Source organism: Eriocheir sinensis, chromosome 17 (genome assembly GCF_024679095.1).
Source record: "Eriocheir sinensis breed Jianghai 21 chromosome 17, ASM2467909v1, whole genome shotgun sequence".
NCBI lineage: Eukaryota > Metazoa > Arthropoda > Malacostraca > Decapoda > Varunidae > Eriocheir > Eriocheir sinensis.
Window position 1 is genome coordinate 10,299,700 of NC_066525.1, and position 12,486 is coordinate 10,312,185.

General features: G+C 39.0%; 1 protein-coding gene across 3 annotated transcripts in view; it reads right to left on the bottom strand.

Moving 5' to 3' along the window:
• The window catches only part of LOC126999932 (inositol polyphosphate-5-phosphatase A-like), a 58,563-nt gene that overhangs the window by 28,534 nt on the left and 17,543 nt on the right, over window positions 1-12,486 (bottom strand). For 2 of the 3 annotated variants that reach the window (XM_050863100.1, XM_050863098.1), the window contains exons 5-9: window positions 10,860-10,923; window positions 8,738-8,841; window positions 3,613-3,729; window positions 2,534-2,589; window positions 2,317-2,401 (exon numbers count right to left, since the gene is read on the bottom strand). In XM_050863100.1, coding sequence (XP_050719057.1) covers window positions 2,317-2,401; window positions 2,534-2,589; window positions 3,613-3,729; window positions 8,738-8,841; window positions 10,860-10,923 — 426 coding nt within the window. The remainder of the gene's footprint in view (window positions 1-2,316; window positions 2,402-2,533; window positions 2,590-3,612; window positions 3,730-8,737; window positions 8,842-10,859; window positions 10,924-12,486) is intronic. The other variant, XM_050863099.1, reaches the window with a different exon arrangement.

Below are 12,486 nucleotides of genomic sequence, written 5' to 3' on the forward strand. Positions count from 1 at the left end.
ACAAAGGAAACAAGAGGTATAGAGAAATGTTTATGGTCTAGTATCAGTAATCAAAACTTTATAGGTTGTAGACACATTCATTATGCTATAATACAGACTATGCTATAATACAGTGACTGGTGGACATCTGTGCTGAGAGGGAGCTGTTCCTAGCGAACACTTTCTTTCAGCACAAGAATATCCACCAATACAGGAGGAGGGGGGAAGATTATGAGCAGAAAGGATTGATTGATTATGTGGCAGTAGATGGAAGACTTAGAAAGGATATTTGTGATGCGAAGGTAGTAAGAGGAATGTTCGATGACTCTGACCATCTTGTAGTGCTGGCAAAATTAAGGCTGAAGGAAAAGTGGGTGTTTGAAAAGAAAGGTGAAGTAAAAAAGGAAATACTGAAGATAGAAAAGTTACAGGAAAAAATAAATAAAAGATGGGTATAAACATGAAATGGCAGAGGCTTTACGTGAAAAATGGGAAAGTGTAAAAGATAGTACAGATATTGAAAAAGGTTTTGGAGCATTTAAAAAAGTAATGTTAACTACAACAAAGTGTTAGAGATGAAAGTGGTAAGGGATGGAAAAAGGAAAGGAAATTCATGGTGGACAGAAGAGATAAGGAGGATAGTAAAAGAGAAAAGGGAACTTTTTAAGAAAACAAGAAAAATGTGGCTGAGCAAGTAAAAAGGGAAAGGAAAAAGAAATATAGAGAATGCAAAATGAAATTAAAACAAGCAATAAAAGAAAGTAAGGAGAGAGTTGATGAAGACTGGAAAACGACTAAGAGAAAAATATGAAGGGAACAGAAAATCATATTGGAAAGAAGTAAAGAAGGAAATAAATGCAGAAAATATCTCCTCAAGTAAAATAAATGAAGTTATGGATGAGAATGGAAAGATGTTGAAAGACAGGGAAGCTGTGAAAGAGAGATAGAGAATATTTCAAAAACTTAATGAATTTTGAAGATGGAGGTCCAGCAGTTGTAACAGCAGTAATTTTGAGTGGAGGTAGAGGAGAAGTATATAAAGAAGAAAGTATAACATGAAGAAGTAAATCAAGCAATAAAGATTAAATATAGAAAGGCAGCAGGAATTGAAGGAATTACAGCAGAAATGTTGAAGTGTGGAGATGTAGTTACTAAATGAATGGTCAAGATATGTGAGGTGGCATGGGAGGGGAGGGTGGTGCCAGCAGACTGGACAAAAGCCATCATTGTCCCAGTTTACAAGGGGAAGGGCAGGAGAGGGGAGTGTGGGAGTTATAGAGGTATAAGTCTGCTGAGTATACCCAGAAAGGTATATGGAAAAGTCAAAATAGAGAGGGTGCAAAGACTCACAGAAGAGAAAATCAGTGAAGAACAAGGAGGCTTCAGGAAGGGAAAGGGATGTGTGGATCAGATATTTTCCTTCAGGATGGTAGTAGAAAAAAATATTAGCAAAAGGAAAAAAACTATACGCTGCCTTTATGGATCTAGAAAAAGCTTATGACAGAGTCGATTGGCTGGCATTGTGGGACGTTTTAAAGATGTATGGTGTGGGAGGAAAACTGCAATAAAGTCTTCCTATGAGGATGCATCCGCATGTATCAAAATTAGTGCAAACAAGTGAACATTTTGAGATAAAAGTGGGCTTGAGGCAGGGGTGTGTCATGTCACCATGGTTGTTTAATATTTATATGGATGATATTATGAGAGAAATGAAGGGCAAAGTTGGCAGACATTGATTAAACAGGAAGAAGAAAGTTGTGTAATGACTGCCCAGTTGGGGAAAATGCTTCAGCATTCTTTGGGTTAAAGGGATGTCTCTTTGGCTTCCTGGTAAAGTGTTGGCCTTCTCTCCTTCCTGGTCAAAAGTTGAAATCCACCCCAGCAAAGAATGCTGCTGTTCAACCATAAAGGTTTTCCAACCCCTCATGGCTTTTTCCTATGAAACAAATCCTGGTATTTCAAAGAGAACAAATACCCCAAGCACACAGTTTTTTTAGGAATGAAAAATACAATAAACTTAACTTTCTATTCATTTCATAATGCTGAAGAAAATGCTGTCTGTAACCAAATTATTATGGGTGCTGAAGAATCAATCTATGCCCAATTCAAGGATGCTGGATGGCCAATAGTTAACTAAATAGAAGGATGCTGATCTATGCAAAAAATTAAAATAGCTGCATTAGAGGGACTTTGCAAGGGGCATAGGGTATAAGAGGAGTGATCTGTACTAAATATTAATCTTGAAATTAGCTAATGGTTCTCCCTTTCTCTCTTTCCTGCATATCCCTGAACACACCTCACCACGTACTCCATGGATGAACAAAGTCTGGCCCTTACCTTGACAACTGCTTGAGTGTTGAGTCTGAAGTTGAAGTCTCCGAAGAGGAAGATTGGCACTTTCTCAAAACCATCATTGTGGAACCTAATGACAATAACAAATATTTTCATTCCATACAATGCAGTCTGAATATATAGATATAAACTGTACATAAATATGTTTCATGTCACTTCACATTTAGTGATTATATAAAAAAGGAAGATGAGGAAAGCATACCTGTCAAGAGTGTGTTCCAAAGCCCTCTTACGATTAAGACTGTACGCTGATGGAAACTGAAAAGAGCATTGTTTTCAAACATAAATAAAGTAGCCTTAACAATGCTTATAATCTATATTTTATATAATTCTAATACAAAGTTCCTGGAGGAATTAATTTTAGCAAGTTCCAAAATTCATGGCTCACTTTTGAGAACTGACAATGCATGAATTACATGATCTGCAATCTCCTTAGTTATTCACTAGAAAAATTATAGATAATAACAAACAATCTGCATGAAAAAAAGTTTAAATGCTAAACCTAAAGACAAAAAGAAATTTACATTTTCAGAATCATACATGAATATGGAGAAAACAAGGATGGAGAACATTGGGAAAGGCCTTTTGTCCCATAGTGGACTGTGAACTCTTTCATTACTAAACGCTCGAAGCAAGCGTCAGGTGTATTTGCTGGTGGTGCTAAACGCTCGCTGCAAGCTCCAGACGCACTCAAATCTCCCGTGTATGAGAGTGTTCCAACACTATTTCTCACAACACAGGATTGCCAATTGAGTGGGTTCTTCACTAAATTTGGTGGAAAATCATATTACCCAGTGCGGCAAATCTACGGACGAATAACTGGTGGATGTTCTTGCCCCACATAGCCGCATTTTTGCATAGCTTCACCTATCACCTGACTGTTTCTTTGACCAAATAGTTGTAAATATTGCAGTTGGCAATACTCCCTTGCCAGAATCTCAAGGAGAGACATCCGCAGTTCCCTCAATACGGCTGATCATCGCGCATGCACCGACATCAGTGTTAACATTCAACACTCCCTGAACGTGCATGTACATTCGCAAGAGAGGCATACATAACTGACTCCTATAGATCTGGACCTCCTCTTTCCAATGGTGTTTTTGGTTTTTAGTTGTGATGAATAGTTTTTGAGATACAGAGGTTAAAAAAGACCCCCAATTGGGCTGCCTGACTGCACCTGAGGGGATAGTCGTGTCCACACCACGTGCAAGGAAAGGGTTAATGGCTGAAGATGATGATAATGATGATGATGATAGATCACAATTGAACTGGTTTACTTACCTCATCCATGGCAACAAAATTTGAAGCATCATGGAAAAGATGAATATTTACAAGATCGAACTTGGTCCCGTTCAAACACCAACGTGTCCTCATAAATCCTTTTCGGGACCATTTACACTGAAAACATGAAAAGAATAATGTGGGTGTGTAGAGAACTGCTATATTGAATAAGGATCTGTAGCATCCTGCCACTAGCCTGGAAGGAAAAGGTGTACAATAAAAATATCCTGGCAGTCCTGACATATGGTTCAGAAACTTGGCATCTCAGAAAATATTTTGAGAAAGCTAAAAAGCACACAGAGGAATGGAGAAAAATGCTGTATTTTTCCCAACTCTTGTTTTACATTAGAAGAAGTAGCCATGGAAAAAAAGTCTGCAAAAATATTGGTCCCCAAAAGTAAAAAAGGAAGAGAATCCAGAAATATAATTTAAAAAGAGCTTAAGAGGTGTCTTGATATGCCCCTCTTGAGTTACGTCATAGGAAAGTGGAAATACAGACAGGAAGATTATTCCACAGTATTTACCAGCGAAAGAAATGATAATGAAAATGCTGGTTAACACTTGCATAGGGGATTTGTATAGCATATGGTTAACACTTGCATAGGGGATTTGGATAGAATATAGGAGAGCTGAAGAAAGTCTCGTGCAGCAAGGCCACAGGAGGGGTGAAGGCATGCAGTTAGCAAATACAGAAGAAAAGTTAGCATGACAATAGTAGAAGATAAAAAAAGATGCAACATTGTGGTGGAATTTAAGAGGTAGAAGAGAGTCAGTGAGGAAAAGGGAGCTGGCGAGGCATAAAGCTTTTGACTCTACTCTGTCCTAAAGGACTGTGTGTGTGGATCACCCATTGGAAACAAGACCTATAGGCACCATAATGAAACAACAAAGACAGCAGGAGCATCAGGGTTAGATGCTAGTTGTCATAAGTAGGTTTATTTTGTAACCAACACCACCCAGTAACAATGATATTTGAGAAAAAAATAAAAAAATAAAAAAATAAAATAAATAAATAAATACTAGTGGCTGCATGGCTATGAGAGAAGCATGCTAATGTAAATTCCATACCACTTTGTCAATCTCATATTTGGTCAATATTTAGCTATTTCTCAGCCACTCGGCTTCAAGTTAACCAAAGTAGACGGGTTAAGAACTTTCCTATAAAGCATAGTTTCAAAAGCTTTGGAAAGACAAGAAGGCAAAACTATAGGTCAGTAGTTTTTAATAGAGGTGGGCGTGGTACTGAAAAATCAGAAGTGCAGTTGCGGTAGTGCGGTACTTTTTCCGGAGTAGTGTGGTTGCGGTAGTGCGGTCCCATTTTTTTCTTTTCCAGTGCGGTACGCGGTGTGCGGTACTGTGGTAACGTTAGTCAAAATAAAAAATACTCCAGTGCCTATCCTAGCTATCCAAACAAAGGAAACATGCTTAAAATAGTACAATGAAAAATCGTCCGGCACCATGGACGGGTTCGGGGTTGAAATGGACGGCACCGCGTGGGTTAAAGAAGACTCGCAGTGTATTAGTTTAGTCTGTCTATTTATTATTTAATTTTGAACAATAACTGAAAAGTCAGAATGATTGTATCACTGATTCTGATGACTGATACCGACTGACTGATTGAGTCCGATTCACTGTAAAAAAAATAAAAAAATAAAAATAAATAAATAAATAAATAAATAAATAAATAAATTATGTGAGCATGCTGCGCTGCAAATGTCGTCTTCGATAGTTTTCAAAGCAGGATTTTTTAGTGCGGTCTGCGGTAGTGTGGTATTTTCAGAAATTTTGCGGTAGTGTGGTACTTTTTTTTGTGATGTGGCACTACCGCACTAAGTACTGCACTTGCCCACCTCTGGTTTTTAAGAGATAGAACCGTCACTTTTCTTAGCCATAAGTTGTATGTAAGTATACTTTCAGTAGGAAAGATGTTGACAGGCAGAGGAGAGAATTTGACCAGGCAAGGTATCTGCACAGAAACACAGCTCTTCAAGACTCCCTTCTTCCCTACTCTTTGACTCTCTCTACCTCTACTTCCTTACCTACCTCTTCTCTGCCTCTAATCCAAATCCTCTTGCTCTCCATCTCTCTTCTGTTGATTTCACTTCTTTCTCCTACCTCACCTACTCTCTTCTGGACTGTTAACCATCTATTTTTCCACCATCTGGTTCTGACTTCACTGTCATTCTATTACTAAATACATCTGTGCCTATTATCTCTCACCTAATACTACCTACATCTGTCCATCACTCTAAAGTATTCTCTTACATTGAGGCTAAATTCTAAAACTATCTCCAATTTGAATCTCCCAATGTCTTCAATTCTGTCTACATTCATCCTCTATCCTCTAGGAGATTTCAATGTTCCTTCTTTACACATTCATCCATCCTAGTGACCTGGGCACTTATCCTCAACGACCCACCTTTTCCCCCAGAGCTTCCACCAATTCCCCTCATTCTTTGGAGATCCCATCTTATCATTCCCACCCACCATTCTAGACCTCTTATTTTCCTAGTTCTCTTTCTTTATTCTGTCTCCTCCCATTACTCCCTCTCCTTACAATCTAATGCATGCATCCTATGGCTGTACCTCTCCTCATCCTCTGCAGGACCCACTTTGGCGGCAAGCATCTGCTCGATCTCCTCTTGTACCCTCTTTCATTTGGGATGGACGTTCTTCAAGATCGGGGAGACCCTTTGTGTGTAGAGACCGCGTGTTCCAGCTCAAGCGATCACAGAGGTGATTGTCTAATGGTTCATCGCATTCATTTGTTTCTGGACTCCTAAGCCTACGTTTTGGCTACACCGTGCTCTCAATCTCGTCCTGTCTCCGACAATAGCTAGCAGAAGAGCATATCAAACTAAAACTAACAAACTAACACTTTTTGCATTAAACTATCAAATGCTGGACCCCGATTTCTATTCAAAACCAAATCAATTTCAGAAAATAAACCAAAAAAACCTTGCTTTCTCTAACTTCTTTCTCTACTTTCAAAGCTGCAACCAAACACTTCCCTCCTCACTTCTTCCTCCTTCCTCCCTTCTACTCTCTTCCCTGCTCCTCAGCACTGCTCCCATCTCATCTCTAAGGCTGAACTCTCTCTCCAAACTCTTTAAAATCCTAAAACTCGATTCTCAGTTCTGGGCTCATTCCTCTCATCCCCCCTCTGACTCCTTTATGCCTGTTAAAAAGATTTCTCAAATTTTTTCAAAATCCTCTCTCCCCTCCTCTCTCCCCAGGGGTAGACATGGAGTGCCTCCTATTGCCTCCCCTTGTGCCTCTCTGCCTCTGCAGCCTCACCTGTGTCACCCTCTTTTGCCTACTCTTGCTCGCAACTGCCACCCTTCCTTCTTTCCTTCTCTATGCCTTCATGCAGCCACACAGCCTGTAAGGACAAGAACCAATCACTCAAACTACTGTCCTACTGTACTATTTCTTTACTTTAAGTTCAGCTTCTTGAATCAACCGGAAGATTCAAAAGCACCTTTCCACACCTTCTTCTCCTTCTGATATTTGTTCCCTCTGATGCAACCTTCATATACTTCTACTGGTCTATATCTCTTCTGTGACTCATCCTCTCCTCTTAGCGTTATCCCTTTCTTTTTGCAGTACCTTTGTTAATATTTGCTTTTTTTGGGTCTTTTCTCAACAATCTTTTTGCTTCCTTTCCTAACAAACCTTTGCTTCTTTACTTCCCTCCTACGGTCCTATCTTTTCTTTCTCTTTTCTTTCTCTTCTGTTTCGGTGAGCTTTGTTGTTCTTCTAAATCTATTAGGTGGTGGTACAGTTCTGTCCTTCATCTATCCTCCTTCTCTTTTGTTCTTTCTTCTGATGATCTTCTCCACCAAATTATTCCTCCCTCGCATCTTTTTTCGATGATTCTTCTTCATATTTCCACTTTTTTTTTTCACCCTTACCACCCACCCTTCTTCAAGGACCTAGGCTGAGGCTTCAGGAGGCGCTTAGCCTCAGGATTATTATTATTTCCGATTGGGGCAAGAAGAATAACGGTTCTCAAGAACCAAGTGAAACCCAACAGTTTCTCCCACAGTGCACGACATCCATCAACCTCTATCTATATAAACAACTTTGACCACAACCTTCGCTGCCACCTCCAACACTTCCTCCTATCCATCTAACTCAAAATCTCAACATCTCAACTCTATCTCATCATCTCTTCATATCATAAATCTCTTTCTCAGGGCTGGGCTGGCCCGTCTCCGCTCAGCCGTTCTCCTCCCTGGTTGCTGTGGGCCATCAGCCCCTTATCCCGCCTCATGCCTGCTCATGGGAGTATGCATCTCATGTGGGGGCATGCTCCATCTTGGAGAGAGGAGCTCTTCAAGGCTCTTCTCCCCCGCTCCATCAGCCTCCATCTCATCTCTCTCACCACCTAAAATCCTTCTCTCTCTATCTCCCTCTTCTATCTTCTTCTCTACTCTTTCTCTGCTCGCTGACTTCTGCTCACCCCTAGCCTCATGCTGCCTTTGCCTCAGCCCGTCACTCCTGCCTTTCACTCTCGCCATGCTATACTGTACTGTCCAAACCTGCAAGAACCTTAACTTCATTCACTCTTTCTCCCTCTCACCACTAGTAAGCCCCCTCTTCCTCTTCTCTCATCCTCTTTTCCTCTTTATTTGAACTCTTTCAAGAGGAGGAGGGTATCACAACACCTCCCGAAAAAACTGACTCTTCTTTACGCCACTGATTTTTTTTCTTTTCTTTCTGGGCGTTTTTTTTTTTATTTTTACTTTTTTTTTTGCCCTTTTTTTTGTCTCCTTGTAAAAAAAAAAAAAAAAAAAAAAAAAAAAAAAAAAATAGGAGTAATCCTATTGGTCCATAAGTCTCCTAAGGATTCAGGCCAGCAGGGATGGAAAAAAATAGTTTTTAATAAAAAATATTACAACTGATTTCTTTTAATTTTTAACTTCTAAAAATCTATTCTTTTTTCTTTCTTGCTGTGCTGAAATCCATATTAGGTCTTTTTTTCTGTCAGAAGCAGTTGAATATAACGTCTAAGTAGTGTAGGATAGTACCAATACTTTCTCATTCGCAAATCACATCTGAACAACAACTCACACGAAGCTATATAGATTATAGTAGCTTACGTTTCATTTTTTATACATACCTCAGGGAAGAATTCCTGGGGAAACTTTGCCTTTTCTTTCGTAGTAACATCTTCAATATTTCCTGAATATTCTCTTCTATCTTCACAGTCTTTAAATTTTTTTTCTGAAAGTAAAACAGAATGTTATCAGAGACTTATCAGAAAGACAAAAACCTTATTACACAAAGATATCAAGGATATAAAGAGATTACTTGTACAGGTGGCTCGTCAGCTTATGGTAAGATGGTAGTGCCTCAGACTCCTTCAGATATCACTTGCCCTTCCCACTCAATATCAGTTAATTTCCACCTGCTCTCCTAAGCCAAAAAATCAGTCAATAACCACCTCCCTTCCCCACCCCAAAATCAGTCAATTATGGCCTGTCCTACCCACCCCCAAACCAGTTAATTACCACTACCCTCCCCATCCCAAAATCAGTCAACTATGGCCTGCCCTTCCCACCCCCCAAAATCAGTGAATCCACTCCAACCCAAATGGCAACACAGATAATTTAAATTGTAAACAATCACGGCAGACAATAGCTGAGCATCAGATATCTCCCTCAGCTTCAGGGAGGATGCTGTGTAATCAGGATGATTCGCCAGAGTGACAATTACACAAAACACTCTGCCTGGTAGCGTTGACAGAAATGAGGATGGTTCAATGTGTAAGCAAACATGGGTGACAACAGATGAGCATCAGGTTGCAACGATTGAGTATATCTCTTACAATTGTCACACTTGGTGCTTGCTTCTTTCCTTTGGAATTGTATGTAGACTAAGGAAACATTTTCCACTAAAGAAAAGTTTTGTTTTGTTTGTATCTTTGGATGACAAAAATGGCAGTTCCATTGCGCACATTGTCGTAAGTGCTGAGCACTGGTCTGCATACCTGCAAAGAGATTGTGAGTTTTTTTTATTCTGAGCTTGGGTCACAATTCAACATTGCCAAACATGCTTTCAAGAGAAATGAACATGTGAAATGTGAGTGAAATAAATACTTTCTACATTCATTTTAATGTTACACAAACAACATTTTGCTAATGAAAGAGCTGCCAGGCACCAAGATGACATGGCAAGACACTACTGTACATTCTTTGGGTTATCAATTTTCAACTCTCTCTCCCTGACTTTTCTTGTGATTCATTAGCACTATTTATGCTCACTAGGCTATGGGTATTTCTTCCTGCAACTCCTGCATCATCCAATTATTTTATTAAGTGCGGAACAATTTTTTTTTCAGAGCTCAATTTCTCCAATACTATCACTCCGATCAGATTAATCTTGATCTCATTAGATTCCGCTTACCTTGAACTTGACCAAGATGTTGAAAATCTAAACAGAAGAATTAGTGGGAGCAAGAGTGGTGGGAATGTGGGTGAGTGAGCATTAGCTGTATATTTCTTGATATATCCAGATACCCACATAATTCCGGAGGCAAAAAATACACTGATGATCAACAAAAAGATCCGATTTCAGCGCAGTAGGGTGTTTAGCCATGTTCAGTAGTTTCGGAGATGAAAATATATTAAAATTTGATGCGATGTATTTTTTCTCCGTAGACTTCAACGTTTTTACATGACTTTCATATATCTCAGCAGCTGGAGTAGGACTGACTGAGAGGAGGAGGTTACCAACTGATGAAATTTACCATAAGTGTAGCAGGAGCACACATGACTCACTTTCATTACATTTACTGGAATATTCCAGCGGAAAATGGCTTGTGTTATATAACTACACCCGTACACATCAGCAGCCTTGGCCATGGCTACAGGTGTAGTTATATAACACAAGCAATTTTCTGCTGGAATTTATTCTATATAGAATAGATTCCAGCAGAAAATGGCTTGTGTTATATAACTACATCAGTAGCCATGGCCAAGGCTGCTGATGTGTTATACAATGACACCCATAGTCTAAGGGTTAAGAAGGGTTGACACTGGAACATCTTATTGTAAACTCATAGCTGTCTCCATAATTACTTTCCATATATTCATCAGGTATTTCAAGACTTAAGCTGTTTGTCTCTATTCTCTAGCTTCCCTACATATGTAACAGGCATGCATAATAATGAAGTTTAGAAATGACATTTTGAACTTCAGACTAGTCTTAAAATAGTGGAAGGGATAAAAAATATACCATACCCTCAAAATCCCATAACTGAACATCATGAATGTTTTGATGAATGAAGTACAGGTTTCCAAGTGCCTGGAAAGAGACAAATTTGTTTAAAATTTGCATTAAAAAAAAGTAATAGTAGATTCCCAACACAAAACATTTTAAATTTATACTTAATAAAGAAATTTAAAGTTAAATAAGAAACATCAAAATAAAATTTGCACTATCACATAAGAGCCAAAAAAATTGCCATAATTATCACCAAAGGCCCAAGCAAATGATCAGAAACTGAAATATAATTTTTGTACACAATTTTGTCTGTAAAAATGTATTACAAAGACCATCATGACTTCTATCTAACCTGCCTTGTCTTTACATGAGAAAAAAAGGTTTGATTACAGAAATAATATTAAGGAGGGATTTACTCTTGTGTGTGGAAGAGGAAAGAGAGGATGGAAAGAACATAAGAACATAAGAATGTAAGGAGTCTGCAAGAGGCCAGTTGGCCTATATAAGGCAGTTCCTGTAATCCTAAACTCCACCTTATCTCACTATCTATGAATTTATCCAACCTTTTCTTGAATGCATCTATGGTATTGGGATCCACAATATGACTGCCAAGTCTGTTCAATTCATCCACCACTCTACCGGTAAACCAATTCTTGCCTATGTCTTTGTTGAATCTGAATTTATCTAACTTAAAACCATTGCTTCGTGTCCTACCTGGTTCTTTTACAACCAAAACCCTATTGACATCCCCTTTATTAACCCTAGAATAGTAGCGTTGTCAGGGATTCTGAATTTGGGCCTACTTTGTGTTGTGGATTAGACGCTTCAAAGCCTACAGCGCTCGGCTGCCATGACATTTCAGTATGTACTCTGTCCTTTGTGTATGAGGTTTGTTCGTGTTGGTCCCGTTTTTTTTTTATCTGCTGAAGATAATTGTCCGGTATTCCGTACAACGATACTAAATTAGTACCTTGTGAGTGTGCCTACGAAACCTATCCTGTAATGTGATGATTTTTTTTCAGGAAGAAATATATGATTAAAAAAAAAAAAAATAAATAAATAAATAAATAAATAAATAAATAAATAAATAAAAATAAATAAATAAAAAATAAAATAAAAATCTGAAATTGTTCATGGGTCATGGCAAACCCTTTACGAGTATGTTTCTAAAGGTTTTAGGTCAAATTCCCTATGGTTCCTTAGTTATAAGTGGTTCCCCCCCCCACCCCCATACCCATTCAACAAATGTTTTGTTATTTGTAGAAAGTCATACTAAAATGTTTATATAAGAAAAACCAGCAAAGTTAGCATACATCTATTGATTTCTAGGAAAGTCTGGCAACCCTGGGTGAGTTTGAGAGTGTGGGCTGATGGATGGGCACTGTACATAATGAAATCAGTGCCTGTGTAGCTGAAAGGGGACGGATGCCGCCCGCCTTTCACTTGCCGATACTTGATACCGCTACACCACACGATATTTGCCCACTGTATCCTGCTTTTTGCCTGCTGTCAGCCATGGGACAGGTGTCTAAAAATATCAAGCAGAGGAGGGACGCCTGGAAGAAGAGCAAGGATGCAAAAAGGTAGCGTTTGACCCTGACACCACCACCGCCTTGTGCTCCTGCAACTCTGATACCCCTCCCT